This window comes from Thermobia domestica, chromosome 11 (genome assembly GCF_964235325.1).
Source record: "Thermobia domestica chromosome 11, izTheDome1.hap1.1, whole genome shotgun sequence".
Lineage (NCBI taxonomy): Eukaryota > Metazoa > Arthropoda > Insecta > Zygentoma > Lepismatidae > Thermobia > Thermobia domestica.
Genome location: NC_137464.1, coordinates 251,036,987 through 251,051,400, shown reverse-complemented (window position 1 = coordinate 251,051,400; position 14,414 = coordinate 251,036,987). Strand labels below are relative to the sequence as shown.

Sequence of the window (14,414 nt, the reverse complement as noted above, 5' to 3'; positions counted from 1 at the left end):
CAATAAATGAATATAACATTCAATATTTGATGAAAGAAACAAGAGACGTGTTGGAATTTAGGTAAATAAAAGTTTACTGTGGCTCAGCCATTTTGGGTGTTATTCAGCTTTTTGGGCCTCTGAACTAACGGTTGGCAATGATCGGTAACAAGTACATCCCTACCTTCGGCGATGCGTTTGTCTGTCTGAAAGTCTACAGCGCAGGAAGCTTTCTTCTTTGATGAAATGACAGAACTTGGACCTCTGTCATGCAAGTCGTTCTCATCTCACTTGGAGCAACAACCAGCAAGACTTTCGGCTTCATTATGAGCTCTCTCTTGTCCCATGCATTCCAGAAAATAGGTCTTTTAAGACATTATTGATAAATAGACTAATTTCTGTTCTTTCGTCTCTGCTGTTGCATGCAGCAGTACAAACACCTAATTTTTTTCCTGTAGAGACTCAGTAACTTCAGGGTTTCTTGGAAATAGAACAAAGAGCTATGAGCACATAAATAAAGAAAGATAGAAGCAAGAAGGAGGAAATCTCTAGTTGGAAATAGAAACAAAGAATTATGAGCACATAAACAAAGAAAGATAAAAGTAAGAAGGAGGAAATCCCTGGTTGGAAATAGAAACAAAGAACTATGAGCACATAAATAAAGGAAGATAGAAGTAAGAAGGAGGAAATCTATGGTTGGAAATAGAAACAAGGAAGTGTCAGCACATAAAGAAAGATAGATAGAAGTAAAAAGGAGAAAATCTCTGGTTGGAAATAGAAACAAAGGATTATGAGCACATAAACAAAGAAAGATAAAAGTAAGAAGGAGGAAATCCCTGGTTGGAAATAGAAACAAAGAATTATGAGCACATAAATAAAGGAAGATAGAAGTAAGAAGGAGGAAATCTCTGGTTGGAAATAGAAACAAGGAAGTGTCAGCACATAAAGAAAGATAGATAGAAGTAAAAAGGAGAAAATCTCTGGTTGGAAATAGAAACAGAAACTATGAGTATATAAATAAAGGAAGATAGAAGTAAGGAGGAAATCTCTGGTTGGAAATAGAAACAAAGAACTATGAGCACATAAATAAAGGAAGATAGAAGTAAGAAGGAGGAAATCTCTGGTTGGAAATAGAAACAAGGAAGTGTCAGCACATAAAGAAAGATAGATAGAAGTAAAAAGGAGAAAATCTCTGGTTGGAAATAGAAACAAAAACTATGAGTATATAAATAAAGGAAGATAGAAGTAAGGAGGAAATCTCTGGTTGGAAATAGAAACAAAGAACTATGAGCACATAAATAAAGGAAGATAGAAGTAAGAAGGAGGAAATCTCTTGAATTTATTCACACTAAATCTTGATATACCCCAACAACAAATTATTCCAGGAAAATGATTTATAACAAGGTGTTAAATAAATATTGATGTATGGAATATAAATAAAATCGTTAGAACCGTTTACGAGAAAATCTCAATGGTACCTTTAGTAAAGTACCTTTATATTAGGTGATTGAAAGATAATTGGAATCTCTCAAGGAAATTATAAAAGCCTCAATTTTAAAATTTTGATTTTATATCTTGAATATTTATAGTCTGAAGGCGAGTATACCTACATTGAGACGAACGAACGGATTGATAGATATTCAAGCAATTATATTTTCGATATGTAAGCGCCATGATGCATCTAAATTCATTGATATTTCGAATTCGATTTTTTCCCACGAAGAACATCCCTTTTCTCTCCTATTGTTGCTCGAAAGTAAAAACTAAAAATCGATTAACTCGAGATTCTGAAGCAGTAAATACACTAAATCATAATTAATTTTAAATTGTTTGACACTGATATTGTTACAATACCATAATTGTTACAATGTCATCATTGTTGCTTCAGAATCTTGAGTTAAACTAATTCAATTTTCATTTTTTTTATTTATATATCTGATTGGAAATATTCATGTTTTTAAAATTTTATGCATGTTCATAGTCCCAGAAGTATCCGACCTGACGTATAGAAGGGTTACTGTTGTTTGAAAAACATAACTATGGCTGAAGGTACCAATCTTATAAATCTTAAGTTTGAAGTTTAAAGATGCTACTTCTTTTAGTATTTGTTTGGCAGCCATCAATATTGAACGCTCTCAGTGAATTTGTAAACATAAAAAAATAGATCATCATTATGTGATACAATACCTTCATTTGATAGGCCTAAGTCCAACCAACATCAAAGCCGAATTAGATTCTATTCTGGCTGAGTCTGCTTCTTCGTTTACAACAATAAAATATTGTGTGGCAGAATTTAAACGAGGCTGCACGAGCTAAGAAGACGAGCATGGCTGTAGTATACCATAATTTTTTTGGTCCAAAATAAGGACAAGCCTTAACATGACGACCCATCGAAAATACAGTGGCCAAACAGAATAAATATTTTGAAAATTCCTAAAAATCACCATTTAAGGCTGCCACACAATTGTTTACTGTAATACTTAAAACACTATTGGAAACTAGCATGTTTTATATATTTTTTTCATTAACACACATATAATAAATCATGCCATTAGGTTATGTATATTAACCAAAAGAATCCTGGAATGAAAAATGAGACTTTTCTTAAAGATAACCTACGTTATTAATAGTAATTAAAATATAAGTTGTATGATGAAAACATAATTCTTTTACATTAATTTAGTAACTTCAGGGAGCTCTTTCGTGCTAAGCGGTTACCGTACACAGCTCTGGCGTCGGAGACGCGGGTTCTATTCCCAGCGGGAGATTATGTGGTTTGGATTCCACGTTAATCAGTTGGTCCGTTCGCTGTTGAAAGAGACGTTAAACTTAAAATCAACTCAACTCATTAGTAACTTCGGTATTTTCCTTTATCACACCAGGAGTACCAAAATTAAAAGAAAACTAAAAACTAACAAACATTGTATCAAAAGTAAAACAAACTATTATATAATTAGACCGTAGTATAGTTTTTCAAAATAACATGTTTGACGCGGGAGACCCGGGTTCGATTCCCGGCGGGAGCTCATGTGGTTCGGATTCCACTTTAATCAGTAGGTCCACGTCTCATATAGCCTCGCTGCTGAACGGGACGTAAAACTCAAAATCAATCAATCAAAATAACTTATTATTATACGGAGGTAATGATCTGTCACAGTAATAGGATTGCCATCAACATCAATAATAATAAAAAAACTAATTTCGCCCAAGATTTTAGCGATTCACAACTCGGGAATTTTCGGGCAGCTCCAGAAACTGCCAAATACGGACATTTTCCTATTTCAAGCTTTGTGCGATACGGACAAGGACCTAAAAATACAAACAGTCCGTACAAAATACGGACATATGGCAACCCTAGGTATACCAAATGAGGTGACCACGCCAAATATGGTGAAGAAAATCTAGAAAATGGTATTGGATGACCGTCGACTGAAATTTTGAGAGCTAGCAGACATAGGACATTTTAAGAAGTACTGTACATCGCATACTGACTGAAAATTTTGTCATGTGCCGAAAAAGAATGTGTTGTTTCATGAAGACAATGCATTAGTTTACACATCCATTATCACAATCTCCCAAAATCAATTAGTTAAACTTTGAATTGCTTCCTCACGCACCGTATTCGCCAAATTTAGCCCTCTTGGGTTATTATCTGTTTCTAAACTTGAAAATATAGTTCACTGCTAAAAGATTTGTCAATAATGAAGAATTGGAGTCTGCAGCTAATAGTTATTTTGAGGTGCTCGACTGTTCACACTATAAACAGGGTATCGAAGCTATTGAACATCGCTGGGAAAAGTATATAGAGCCAAAAGGAGACTATGTTGAGAATAAATGTAGTTTTCCCAAATCTTTTTGTGTGTTCTTTTTTACTTTTGTTACTACCCTCGCATTTAAAGCCATTGTTAGTAGTTTAGAAAACAAGAAAATGAAATTCCAGGAAGTTGTTCAGAAACTACTAAACGGTAATTTCTATGTTTAAGGTTTAAAGAAGTACATATCAAGACAAGAACTAAAATAAACATCAGCAAAACTTTAAATAATATATACATAATTGAATCATTGAGTTCGAAAACCGGTCATCTCCATTGAAGCTAATTTGAGGTGAATGACAATCAAAACTAAATTAATCAATATGCATCTGACATATAGGGTTATTTGCATTTTTGGAAAGAAGAAAAATGTCAGTTCTACGGTCCGAAAATGAAAACTGTCCTATATATCAAATGCATATTGACTCATTTAGTTTTATTTTTCACTCCTCTCAAATTAGCTTCTATGGAGATGACCAGTTTTCGAACTCAACGATTAAATTTTATTTTTAGATATTATGACGAAGTATTTCTACATCTAAATGACTTTAGAGAAAGCAGAGCCACAGGATTCCCACAGATTCGCACATCTGGTATTATTCATGAAATATGTTGATTTTACATCTACAAATATCAAATTCCAGTAAATTGTAATATAAGCCTCCAATGGTTATGAGATCGATAATTGTATTTAGATCAATGAGGATAAATTGCAGTTGTAGCTTTTGCAAGGATTCATCGTTTACTTTTCCGCTTAACCATATCTACAAACAAAACAAGATAATATCCAATTAAATTATGTTGGAAATTGTGATATATATATATATATATTACTCTGTAGAATCTTTGTAATACCATGACAAAATATACTAGACATTAAAATGGCTATATTTAAATCTAAAATAATATCCGGAAGAAAGGAATTCAAAGGCTAAACTTTATCGTATTTTCCTTATTCTAATGTTTTAAATTAACAATATGATCTTGTAACTCATACCATCATTTTACAACCAATCACAATTTTGTTTAAACTTAAGAGATCTTATTGCTTGTAGTTAATATTAACAATTTTACTTATGTTCAAGCTGTTTTCATTATATAGAAAGTAAGTTTTTTGGGAATAATAATGAGTTTACATTATCTCCAAATTGTATAGTGGCTCATTGTATTATAATAGAGCACAAGTATATTAATAAGGATTGAATATTGGTGCAAACATCTTGCAAAACATTTGTAGATTTTTTAAAATCAAAATTTCTATTCAAATACCCTTTGAATTCTACGCTTGTTTAAGCTATGAAGAAAATACAGGAAGTATATATGTGTTGTGTTAACTAACGTTAACATCATTTTACAATTCTTTGAAATATTTAAAAACTTTTATTGCAGTTTAGAAACTTACAAAACTTTTGTACATGCTTCTACTAGAACTCAATTTCAAGACCTATAAACAGTATTGATTTTAAAAAGAAATAGGAACTAGTAAGTAGTAAATAACCTCAAAATACTCCATATAGAATTGTGTAGTGCTAGTTGTTTTTAAATTGTATGCCAGTATGAAGGTGTTTAGATCTTGTATAAATACTTCCCAAAAAATGGCAGTAGAGAAAATGATAGGGACAGAACGGAACAAGACAACAACGAAGAAAAGACAAATTACTGATTCTTCGCTGATTTAAACGTTTCATTTATAAGTTTACCTTTTATTATAATTGAATTTGTTTTGTGCAAGAGAATGTATTTTCAATAGTTCTCAAGAAGGTCTCTCGACAGACCTACCTGTAATCAGTACACTCAAATATTTGTTCTAAAGAGTAATTGCCAATTAGTTAAATTAATAATATTGAAATAACAGACAAAGAGTGTGCTTAAGGTTGGTTTAAAGGGACAAGTTTTGCCGATAGATGGCACTACAGCCTTCGTATCTCCCCCATGTATTTATTTGCCTTTCACGAAAATTTACGTTTTTTTTTTTTCAAATTTCAAGCTAAAGACTTCAAATGCTTAGAAAAGGAACTTCATAACCTATTAAAGGGAACAATCCGTGTCGATTTTTTATTTAGAATTTTCTTCATTGTTGAAATGGATACCCAAACCTTTAACAATGGAATTGTTTCAACAATGTAGAAAATTCTAAATAAAAAAATCGGCACAGGTTGTTCCCTTTAATAGGTTATGAAGTTCCTTCTCTAAAAATTTTAAGTCTCTAGGTTGAAATTTGTAAGAGAAATTGTAAATTTTCGTGAAAGGTTAAAAAAAAAAAATACATGGAAGAGATACGAAAACTGTAGTGACACCTGTCGGCAAAACTTGTCCCTTTACATGAACCTTAATGCATATTCTTTTGAATATGTCTGCTGTAATTGTAAGCTTTTGTTTTGTCAAGGATGATTTATGATCCAATAAATATATATCACTTTGAATTTAATTCTTCAACAAGTTAAACTCGATTCGAATTAAACAACATGGTAAGATTTTAGCGCTATACTACCAGTGATGTCAAATCTAGAGATTAATATTAATATTCAAAATATGGTTATTTAGAGAATCATCACATAACTCTCTCAAATAATCTATGAATCATTACATAACTCCTAACACTATTTAGTGAATCAAAACAGTATTGTTGCAGAAAAAGTAATAAAATAAAATAAAATAAACTTATGGTTCTACTGAAAACATGTTTTGCTGAAGAAGGAAAAAAAAAAGCTAATCCAGAATAGGAAACTTGTCAATCAAGATTAGAAAGCAGTCCATAACTTTTGTACTAAATTTAATAGGAAGGGACTTAAGCTACTACAAAATCTGGTTGTCAGCATAGTTCAGAAACAAAAAAGTACAGTAGTTTATACCTAATCTTCGATAAGCACTTCTATGCTACAACACAGAAACTACTACCATGATTTTTTTTGATAGTGGGCTAATTCTGTGGCTGACACGGGAGGATCCCACAAGTTGTCGCTAAAATCTGATTGAAACATAGCACATCTGATAGAGCATCAGGAGAAACGGACATGAGCAAAATTTAAGGTGCTATGAACCAGAGTAGGAGCTACAGGATTCAAAATTTGAATATCCAAAGAATTATATCATGGAATTATGTACATTTAAAGTAAATATCTTGAAAACTGTTAAAGCAATCAAAACAAAAGTTGCACAATATAATGAGAACGAAATACCCTACCAAAAACCACAAACAATGTTGCGATAGGTGAAGCAGTAATGCCAACTCAGCATAAAAATATTTTGTTATAAATAGCATCATATACAAGTGTCCACCTATTTAAAATGCACTATTATCACTAAACATAACAGTGAAGTGTAGTGGTACAGTGTTGCACACTATTGGAGCTACATGTGCTGAAAATGTACAATGGAGAAGTCTGATATGTGAGAACCAAGGGTAATAAAATAAAGTATTAGAAAAAAGTGAGGATTTTGCAATATACTTCTGTAAGAATAAGCAGACAACTCGCGAAAACAAAATGATACACGCGAGGAAAGAAACATGAGTTTTCTAATTCTGTAAACTGGTTCTCCAGGTTATCAGTATTTGGAAGAGTACCGGTACTTTCTTCGTCTGTGTCTTTCGTGTTAAGTGACATATTCTTTTACTTCCTATCCTACATACTATATGATTATGTTTGTACACTGTAATATTACCATATTCACATTGGAAATATAAGTAATTATTTTATTACTACTTCATTTAGTTTTTATCAGACAGAATAGCGGTGTGGTCTAGAAGCCTGGGGCGCGGTAATTTTGGCACCGGAAATTTTGGAACCAGTAGTTTTGACACGGTAATTTTGGCACCAAGAAACGAAGCAAACGGAAATTTTGGCACCATTTATAATAGAAGTACAGAAAATGTGAGAAAATACTCTGAATGTAATAGATATTTAAATTTACATGTTATTAACTAGAACTGTTCCAGCGCGACGAATCAAACCAGTGACAAATGTAGTCAGCGACAATTTTTTTTTCTCTTCTGTAAAATTTATTTGCCTATAACTTTGGAATTGATGGACTGATTTGAGAAGTGTTCTGTAATTTATGGAAAATTATATCTTCTTTGAGTTGCTGAAGACTGCACTATGTTCACTGCACTGGGTTTATATTTTACTTTCAAGTGCAAACAGTAACAGCTGATTCGAAAAATGGAAATTTAAGTACAGAGAAAAAAATAGAAAATACTCTGGATATAATAGATATTTACGTTCACACGTTAATGGCTGGAACTGTATCAGCACGAATAATGAAATCAGCGACGAATGTACAAACACAGTAAAAGATAATATTGGCAGCTTCATTAGATATTCAAAACAAGTCAAAATTATCCCCTAATGGGTTTGTATTTTACTTTCAAGTGCAAACAGTAACAGCTGATTCGAACCATGGAAATTGAAGTACAGAGAAAAAAAGTAGAAAAAACTCTGGATATAATAGATATTTACGATCACATGTTAATGACTAGAACTGTATCAGCACGAATAATGAAACCAGGGACAAATGTACAAACACCAGTAAAAGTAATATTGGTAGCTTCGTTAGGTATTCAAAGCAAGTCAAAATGGAAATTATTGAACTCTTAACTAAGAAAACTTAAATCCACACTTACGCAAGAAAAATTAACAAATCAATAAATGAATTTCAATAACACATGATTTGCAATAATATATGGTTCACAATAATCCCAATTGTAAAACATTGCACCTTTTCTTTACATCTTTAACTTTTGTTGTGCACAACATTAAATGAAACAGCATGCAAAAATTCTTGCATGCTCTTTGTTCCAGCATTGTAGGCCAAGCACAAATTTTGAAGTCTTTTCTGCAAATGCTCATAGATCCGCTTCGTCTTCTTGGCTGGACGCTCCCCTACAGCAATCTGCAAAAGCAGTGTCGAGACTATGGCTTCATCCTGCTGAATGCATTGGATTAATTTCCAGATTGACGGATGAGAGACTCTAACCAGATGTTTGAACTTGTTATTCCAGGACTCGCACATGTTGTTTGTTCTCGGTTCGTTATTTAGTGTGACGTCGTGAACATTCCATACTTCTGGAGGGAAAATAGGGCGCACATTTCTCAGACGGATGTTATCGTCGTTTCTTCCAAAGGCCCGAACACGCCGGTATGTACCGGAAACGTAGGTCTGGTCGAAGTAATCCACTGACGTACATCTTGTATTGGAAGAAAAGCAAGGCCGTTCAATTTTCCACAAAATATACGAAATTCCTCATCCTGTTTGTAGAGATTTGTAAGCTCAAGTTCTTGAATTTTCCTCCACGTAGACTGAGCTAAGTGGAAGAAACAACCTTGTACACGAATGGAATCACCGAACGTTGTCTTGATTGCATTCATTGCTGCTATTTCAAAATCCATGACAACGTTTTCAGGATCAGGGAAAAGAGACAGTTTGTTGCATCGTTGATTTACGGCTCAAAACAGTTCCTCGTACGAAGCTTGAGTTTTTCATTCCATCAGAGCATACACTGTTGTGATGGACGTTTGTCCTGTCGGCACTCGGATTACATACACTTGGGTGAAGTTTTTAGGAGCCATATAAAAGTTACACTGCTGAATAATTCCATGAGCCAATTTTCTGTCCCAAAAATGATAAGTCTAGATTCAGCTTCCGCTCCATTGTCATAGAATAAAAATGTTTTTGGCTCCGATCCTTTAGTGAGTGTCCATTCCCCTGAAAGAGCAAACAAAGGAAATTAGAATTGTTGGTACACCACCAGGAGATCTAATATAGTTATGTATGGAACTAAGCTAGAAAAATGTGGTCATAAAACGTTGATAGGCTCCACACAACTGATTAAAAAATGACCACGTTTAGGCCCTAACTTTCAAATGTTTAACCTTCAGTTAATTACTTTGACTCTGTTACGTACGAAACACAGCACGCCTAAAATAGAATTAGCCGGCAACTAGCAGTTTTATATATATATTTATTTATTTGTACATTTAATAACTGCAAAAAAAAAAAAAAAAAAAAGTGCGTTCTAAAATTATCGTATATTCATCTATTATCGCAAGGGTATTATCGTATATATAGCATTAAGGCTAAAATTATCATATCTCACGGTAAATTATGGCATGGTTTGCAAGTCTGGCATTGACGAAATCGTTTTATAAAAGTTTCCTTATGTACTTATGACGTAGTTAAGAAATCTAATAAACAATTGTCTTTAATACGTAAGTAAATACTCGCTAATTGATGTTTACATTTCGTTATTTATTTCGACTTGTGTGTTTAGTTTGTACATAAATTCTTGTTGTCTTATTGGCTTTCAGATTCGCGTGTTTTTAACGTTTTCGAACCGAACAAACTTTTCAAAAATTAATATATAATTTCTTTCTTTCTTTTTATTTCCTTTCTGCGTTCCTCCCATCAAACAAAAGAAAATCGTTATAAAACCTGTTGCGTGCAGTTTTGTCCTTTTCTGTGAGTGTATATAGGATACGAGAATAGAGCTGGCGGTTTGATATTTTTAGAAGAAAAAAGAAAAGAAATAAAGAAAAAAATAATGCTCTGAATGGACCGTCAGAAAATGTCTACCCACAACAGTTACGATAGGCCATTTTGTGGTGGTTTTTATCCCTAGGAACAAAATAACAATTCCTTTCACAAGAGTGCAGCACTGACCTGTTTGAAGGAAACACGACAAAATACGATAAACGCTTGTATTGCCGGAAGATATCAAAACAGAGACATGTACATTTACAGTTGTCCAAAAGAACAGAAGAATAAATGATTTGAACAAGAAATTAAACTGAAGTTTATTTCCTCAAATACATTTTTAAAAAGTGATTTTCATGTTTGTAAATACACTCATCTGTTGGTCTTACGAACTTCCCTTTAAATGGATATCTAAAGCAATGAACGAATTCTAGAACAGTCAATTGAATTTGAAAATACTGTAAGTCTTACTGTAGTGTACACTTACATCTCGGTATAGAGATACTTTACACTGCCAGATTGAACAGAATGCTTGATTAAAAGTACTGTGCTGTACTATTCATGTTTATTTTGTAATGTATACTTGTACACATGGGCACCCGAAGAAAATTTTCAAGGGGGGCCATCTCCCTGGTTGTTGTATTACGTTTGGCATTTTTTAAATTTGTATTAAGAAAATCTTAAGGAATTTAATACATTTTCGTGAGCCAGGGCCGCACTGTCGCCCATGCTGGTGCATATTAGCGTTTAAGTGCGATTTGCCACGGTGTCGTTTACCACAAGTCGATTTTGGTGTTGTTTGCCATGATGTCCATGAATTATAGCTGGTTTATCTTTTCTCGTAATCGTGTAGATTGATACAAAATCTAGTCATAAGCTAAGGGATTCCAGGTAACTGCATTATAACAAACATATTCATTATATTTATTCACGAAATACATACAGACATCAAGCACGTTATCGGATTACTACGCTATCGGCTGTTGACGTCATAATCAAGTTTGTTCAATTGAATTTAACTACTCGAGGCAATCGTTTAGTGCTTAGAGACTCACTAAATACGGTTTCAAATTACAGTTTCTGTTATGTTTAAATGTGTAGCCAGTGTTGAATCTAGGAATATCATTCATTAGATTTTGAGTTTAGCGTCCCTCACAGCAGCGAGGCTTTATGATATGTGGACCTATAGCTTAACGTGGGATCCGAACTACATGAGTCCCCGTCAGAAATCAAACCCTGATCTCCTACGCCAAAGGCGCGTACGCTAACCGCTTAGCCGCAAAAGAGGCATATCATCAGGACTACCCATAAGCGAGGTGGGGCAATCTTGGCAAATCTCAGGGGCCAGATCTTTGGAAGGGAGGGATGATAAAAATTATCTTTACTTTTAATTTTTCACAACTTCTATTGAGATTAAATTAAACAAAAAAATAAATAAATTTAAATATATAAATTTATCAATCTTTTCAACACCTTTTGGTAACCAGAATAAAGTTACCAACTGTGAACATTCATAATACAAGAACTCAGTAACTTTTGTATTGCTACTTTTTTTAAGCCCACATATATTATTAGTATAGATTGTTGAAGGTGATCCTTTCATGGACTTTGTGAAACAAGATGGAGTATGCACAAATTGAGACAGTGAAGCCTATCGCAGAAAAGCTACCAGAAGTAATGAATGATTCACAAAATACACAAAGGCATTCCAATTTGCATTATGATAAGATATCAGAAGTAAATGGGCTGATTAGTTATTTTTTCCAAGTTTGAATCATCGATTTTCTTGGAGTTTTGGAAGAAAATTTTAGACCATATAAATACATGGAGTTGGGTTCTGTACTCAAAAAAATGATCCCTTTAATAATGAAACAAACAATGTTAACACTCTTGAGGTTACCATAGACAGGAGGTATACGTGGTGTGATTGGAAAGTTTTAAGACAGTTGGCAACACTGCTCAGGAAGAGTAGACATAATCGCCCGTTAGCATGGAAGCGGAGGCTTCGTGTGTCCTTGAGACATGTTGAAACATGCACCGAGATATTTTTACTCAGTACGGCGTAGCAACCACTTGAGTGCTGGCGTGTGTGTGTCTTGATTTGATTTGATTTTGAACTTAACGTCCCATTCAGCGGCGAGGCTATATGAGACGTGGGCCTACTGATTAACGTCGAATCCGAACCATATAAGCTCCCGCCGGGAATCGAACCCGGGTAATGTGTGTGTGTCTTGTGCGCAAAATGGATGAAAAATCGAAACAACGCCTTTGTTTTAAAACTGGAAAATCTGCTTCGAAGACTTATGAACTCTTAAAAACAGCTTTTGGAGACGATTAGGTATTCATCGGGACGCGTGCTGATCGGAATAGTCGGATTTTCGTGCACATCCCCACGGTATTTTTATCTTCGAATCTCATCGTGCTCATCCCCACGCTACCAGCTGTCAAGTGCGGACACCTGGCTTCGTGCCTTGGGGGGTGGGGGTGAAAGCCTTGTCACCTCGACGTTCCCAGAGGCCAGGTGTGCACACCTGATTCCGTGGCCTAGATGCTGGGGGTTGGGATGAAGAAAACTATAAAAGGCCAAAACATGATACTGGGATTACAGTACCACGTTGATCTGCAATGGAGTTCACAGGGACCGCTATGGGCAAAGAACTGTTAATGCATGAAGGATATCAGTATCATTTCCAGAGGAAGAATATAGATTCTACAACATGGGTAAGTGAAAATCGTTAATATTTCCATAAGCCAATTTTGAAAGTTGTAAACAGAAGGCTTGAGAATGTATAGTATGCCTGAAAGGTGTAATTACATTTATTTTGGAAAACTTTATTAATCAAATCCATATGCATTATTATTATTATTATTATTATTATTATTATTATTATTTACATTTATGAAGTAAAACGTAATTAATCAAATCTGCATCTTTCTTTCAGTTGTGTGTGAAGAGAAGGACTTCGAACTGTCCTGGCAAAGCGAAGTTGGTGAAGGAAATAGCAGTTGTAGAGAGAAATCACACATGTATGCCAAATGTCGCTGCTTGCGAGATAAGAAAACGACTCTTAAATTGCAAGAATAGAGCAGAGGAAGAAATATTTACACCTGTAAGTCAGATCTTCAAAGACGAAATGACAGTACCAGTAAACCAAGGTTTAGATTTGGTGACAAAAATTCCAATGTACAGAGACAAGAAAGGCTATTTGAACAAAGCAAGGAGAAAAGCTTTCGGCTTGAAACATGACACACCAACGCCTAGCAACATCTCCTTCCCTGACGATATTCTATTTGAGGATGGATCCTTATTCTTGCAGTACGACAGATTAGAAGAAGACAAAAGGATTTTGTGTTTCGGTTATGGGGGTTTAAGACGAACTCTGAAAAACAGTGAGGAATGGTTCTTGGATGGAACTTTTAAGAGTTTCTGTAAACATTTTGCACAACTGTATAATACCTTACATGCTGATATTGGAAGTATACATAGCAGTACATCGGCCGTGCCCGTTCTTTATGCATTGCTGCCCGACAAACGTAACGTCACGTACAGACATCTGTTTTCATTCGTAAAATCATGGTGTGGAGCTAACCCAAAATTGCTGAATATCGACTTCGAAGCAGTAGCTGTGAATGCTCCGAAGGCTGTATTCCCCGCTGCTCAGAACTCAGGGTGCAACTATCACTTTAACCAGGGAATTTGGCGGAAGGTATAGGCTCTCGGTATGGTGGAGGAGTACACACAAAAAAACGAAGATATACGCAACCATGTGCGGATGTGTGCTTCTCTGCCACTTGTGCCTCTGGAGTACGTTGACGATAGTTGGTTGGTTACCATGGAGGACTGTCCAACAGGAGAAAAGGTTGAGGCGGTCAATGAATATTTTATTGAACAATGGCTGGAGAATGCTAACGTACCTAGAAAAATGTGGAATTGCAGTTGGCAAAGGCACAGGACGAACAACGTCGTTGAAGGTTGGCATAATCGCTTGAACAGCACCATATCAAGAAATTCACCGCATCTCTTCTCTCTTATACAGGTGTTGAAAGCAGATGCCACATCCAGTTTCCATGTCCTTAACAGACAGGAAATGTTTAGCAACAGCCAGAAGAGGAGAAAGTTGACACATATGAAGCTGTATGACAGGATAAATC

At 34.7% G+C, this 14,414-nt stretch overlaps 1 protein-coding gene across 1 annotated transcript; it reads left to right on the top strand.

Annotated features, from left to right (window-relative positions):
- Positions 1 to 12,887: 12,887 nt before the first annotated feature.
- On the top strand, positions 12,888 to 13,975 carry LOC145665523 (uncharacterized). The gene is made up of 2 exons (XM_081732829.1): positions 12,888 to 12,983; positions 13,205 to 13,975. The coding sequence occupies exons 1-2, from the start codon at positions 12,888 to 12,890 to the stop codon at positions 13,973 to 13,975; spliced, it is 867 nt and encodes a 288-aa protein (XP_081588955.1).
- The last annotated feature ends 439 nt before the right edge of the window (positions 13,976 to 14,414 follow it).

Coding starts and splice junctions, on each gene's coding strand:
- LOC145665523 (XM_081732829.1), top strand. CDS start 12,888: ATGGAGTTCACAGGGACCGCTATGGGCAAAGAACTGTTAATGCATGAA. Junction 12,984..13,204: donor ATATAGATTCTACAACATGG/GTAAGTGAAAAT, acceptor TCTTTCTTTCAG/TTGTGTGTGAAGAGAAGGAC.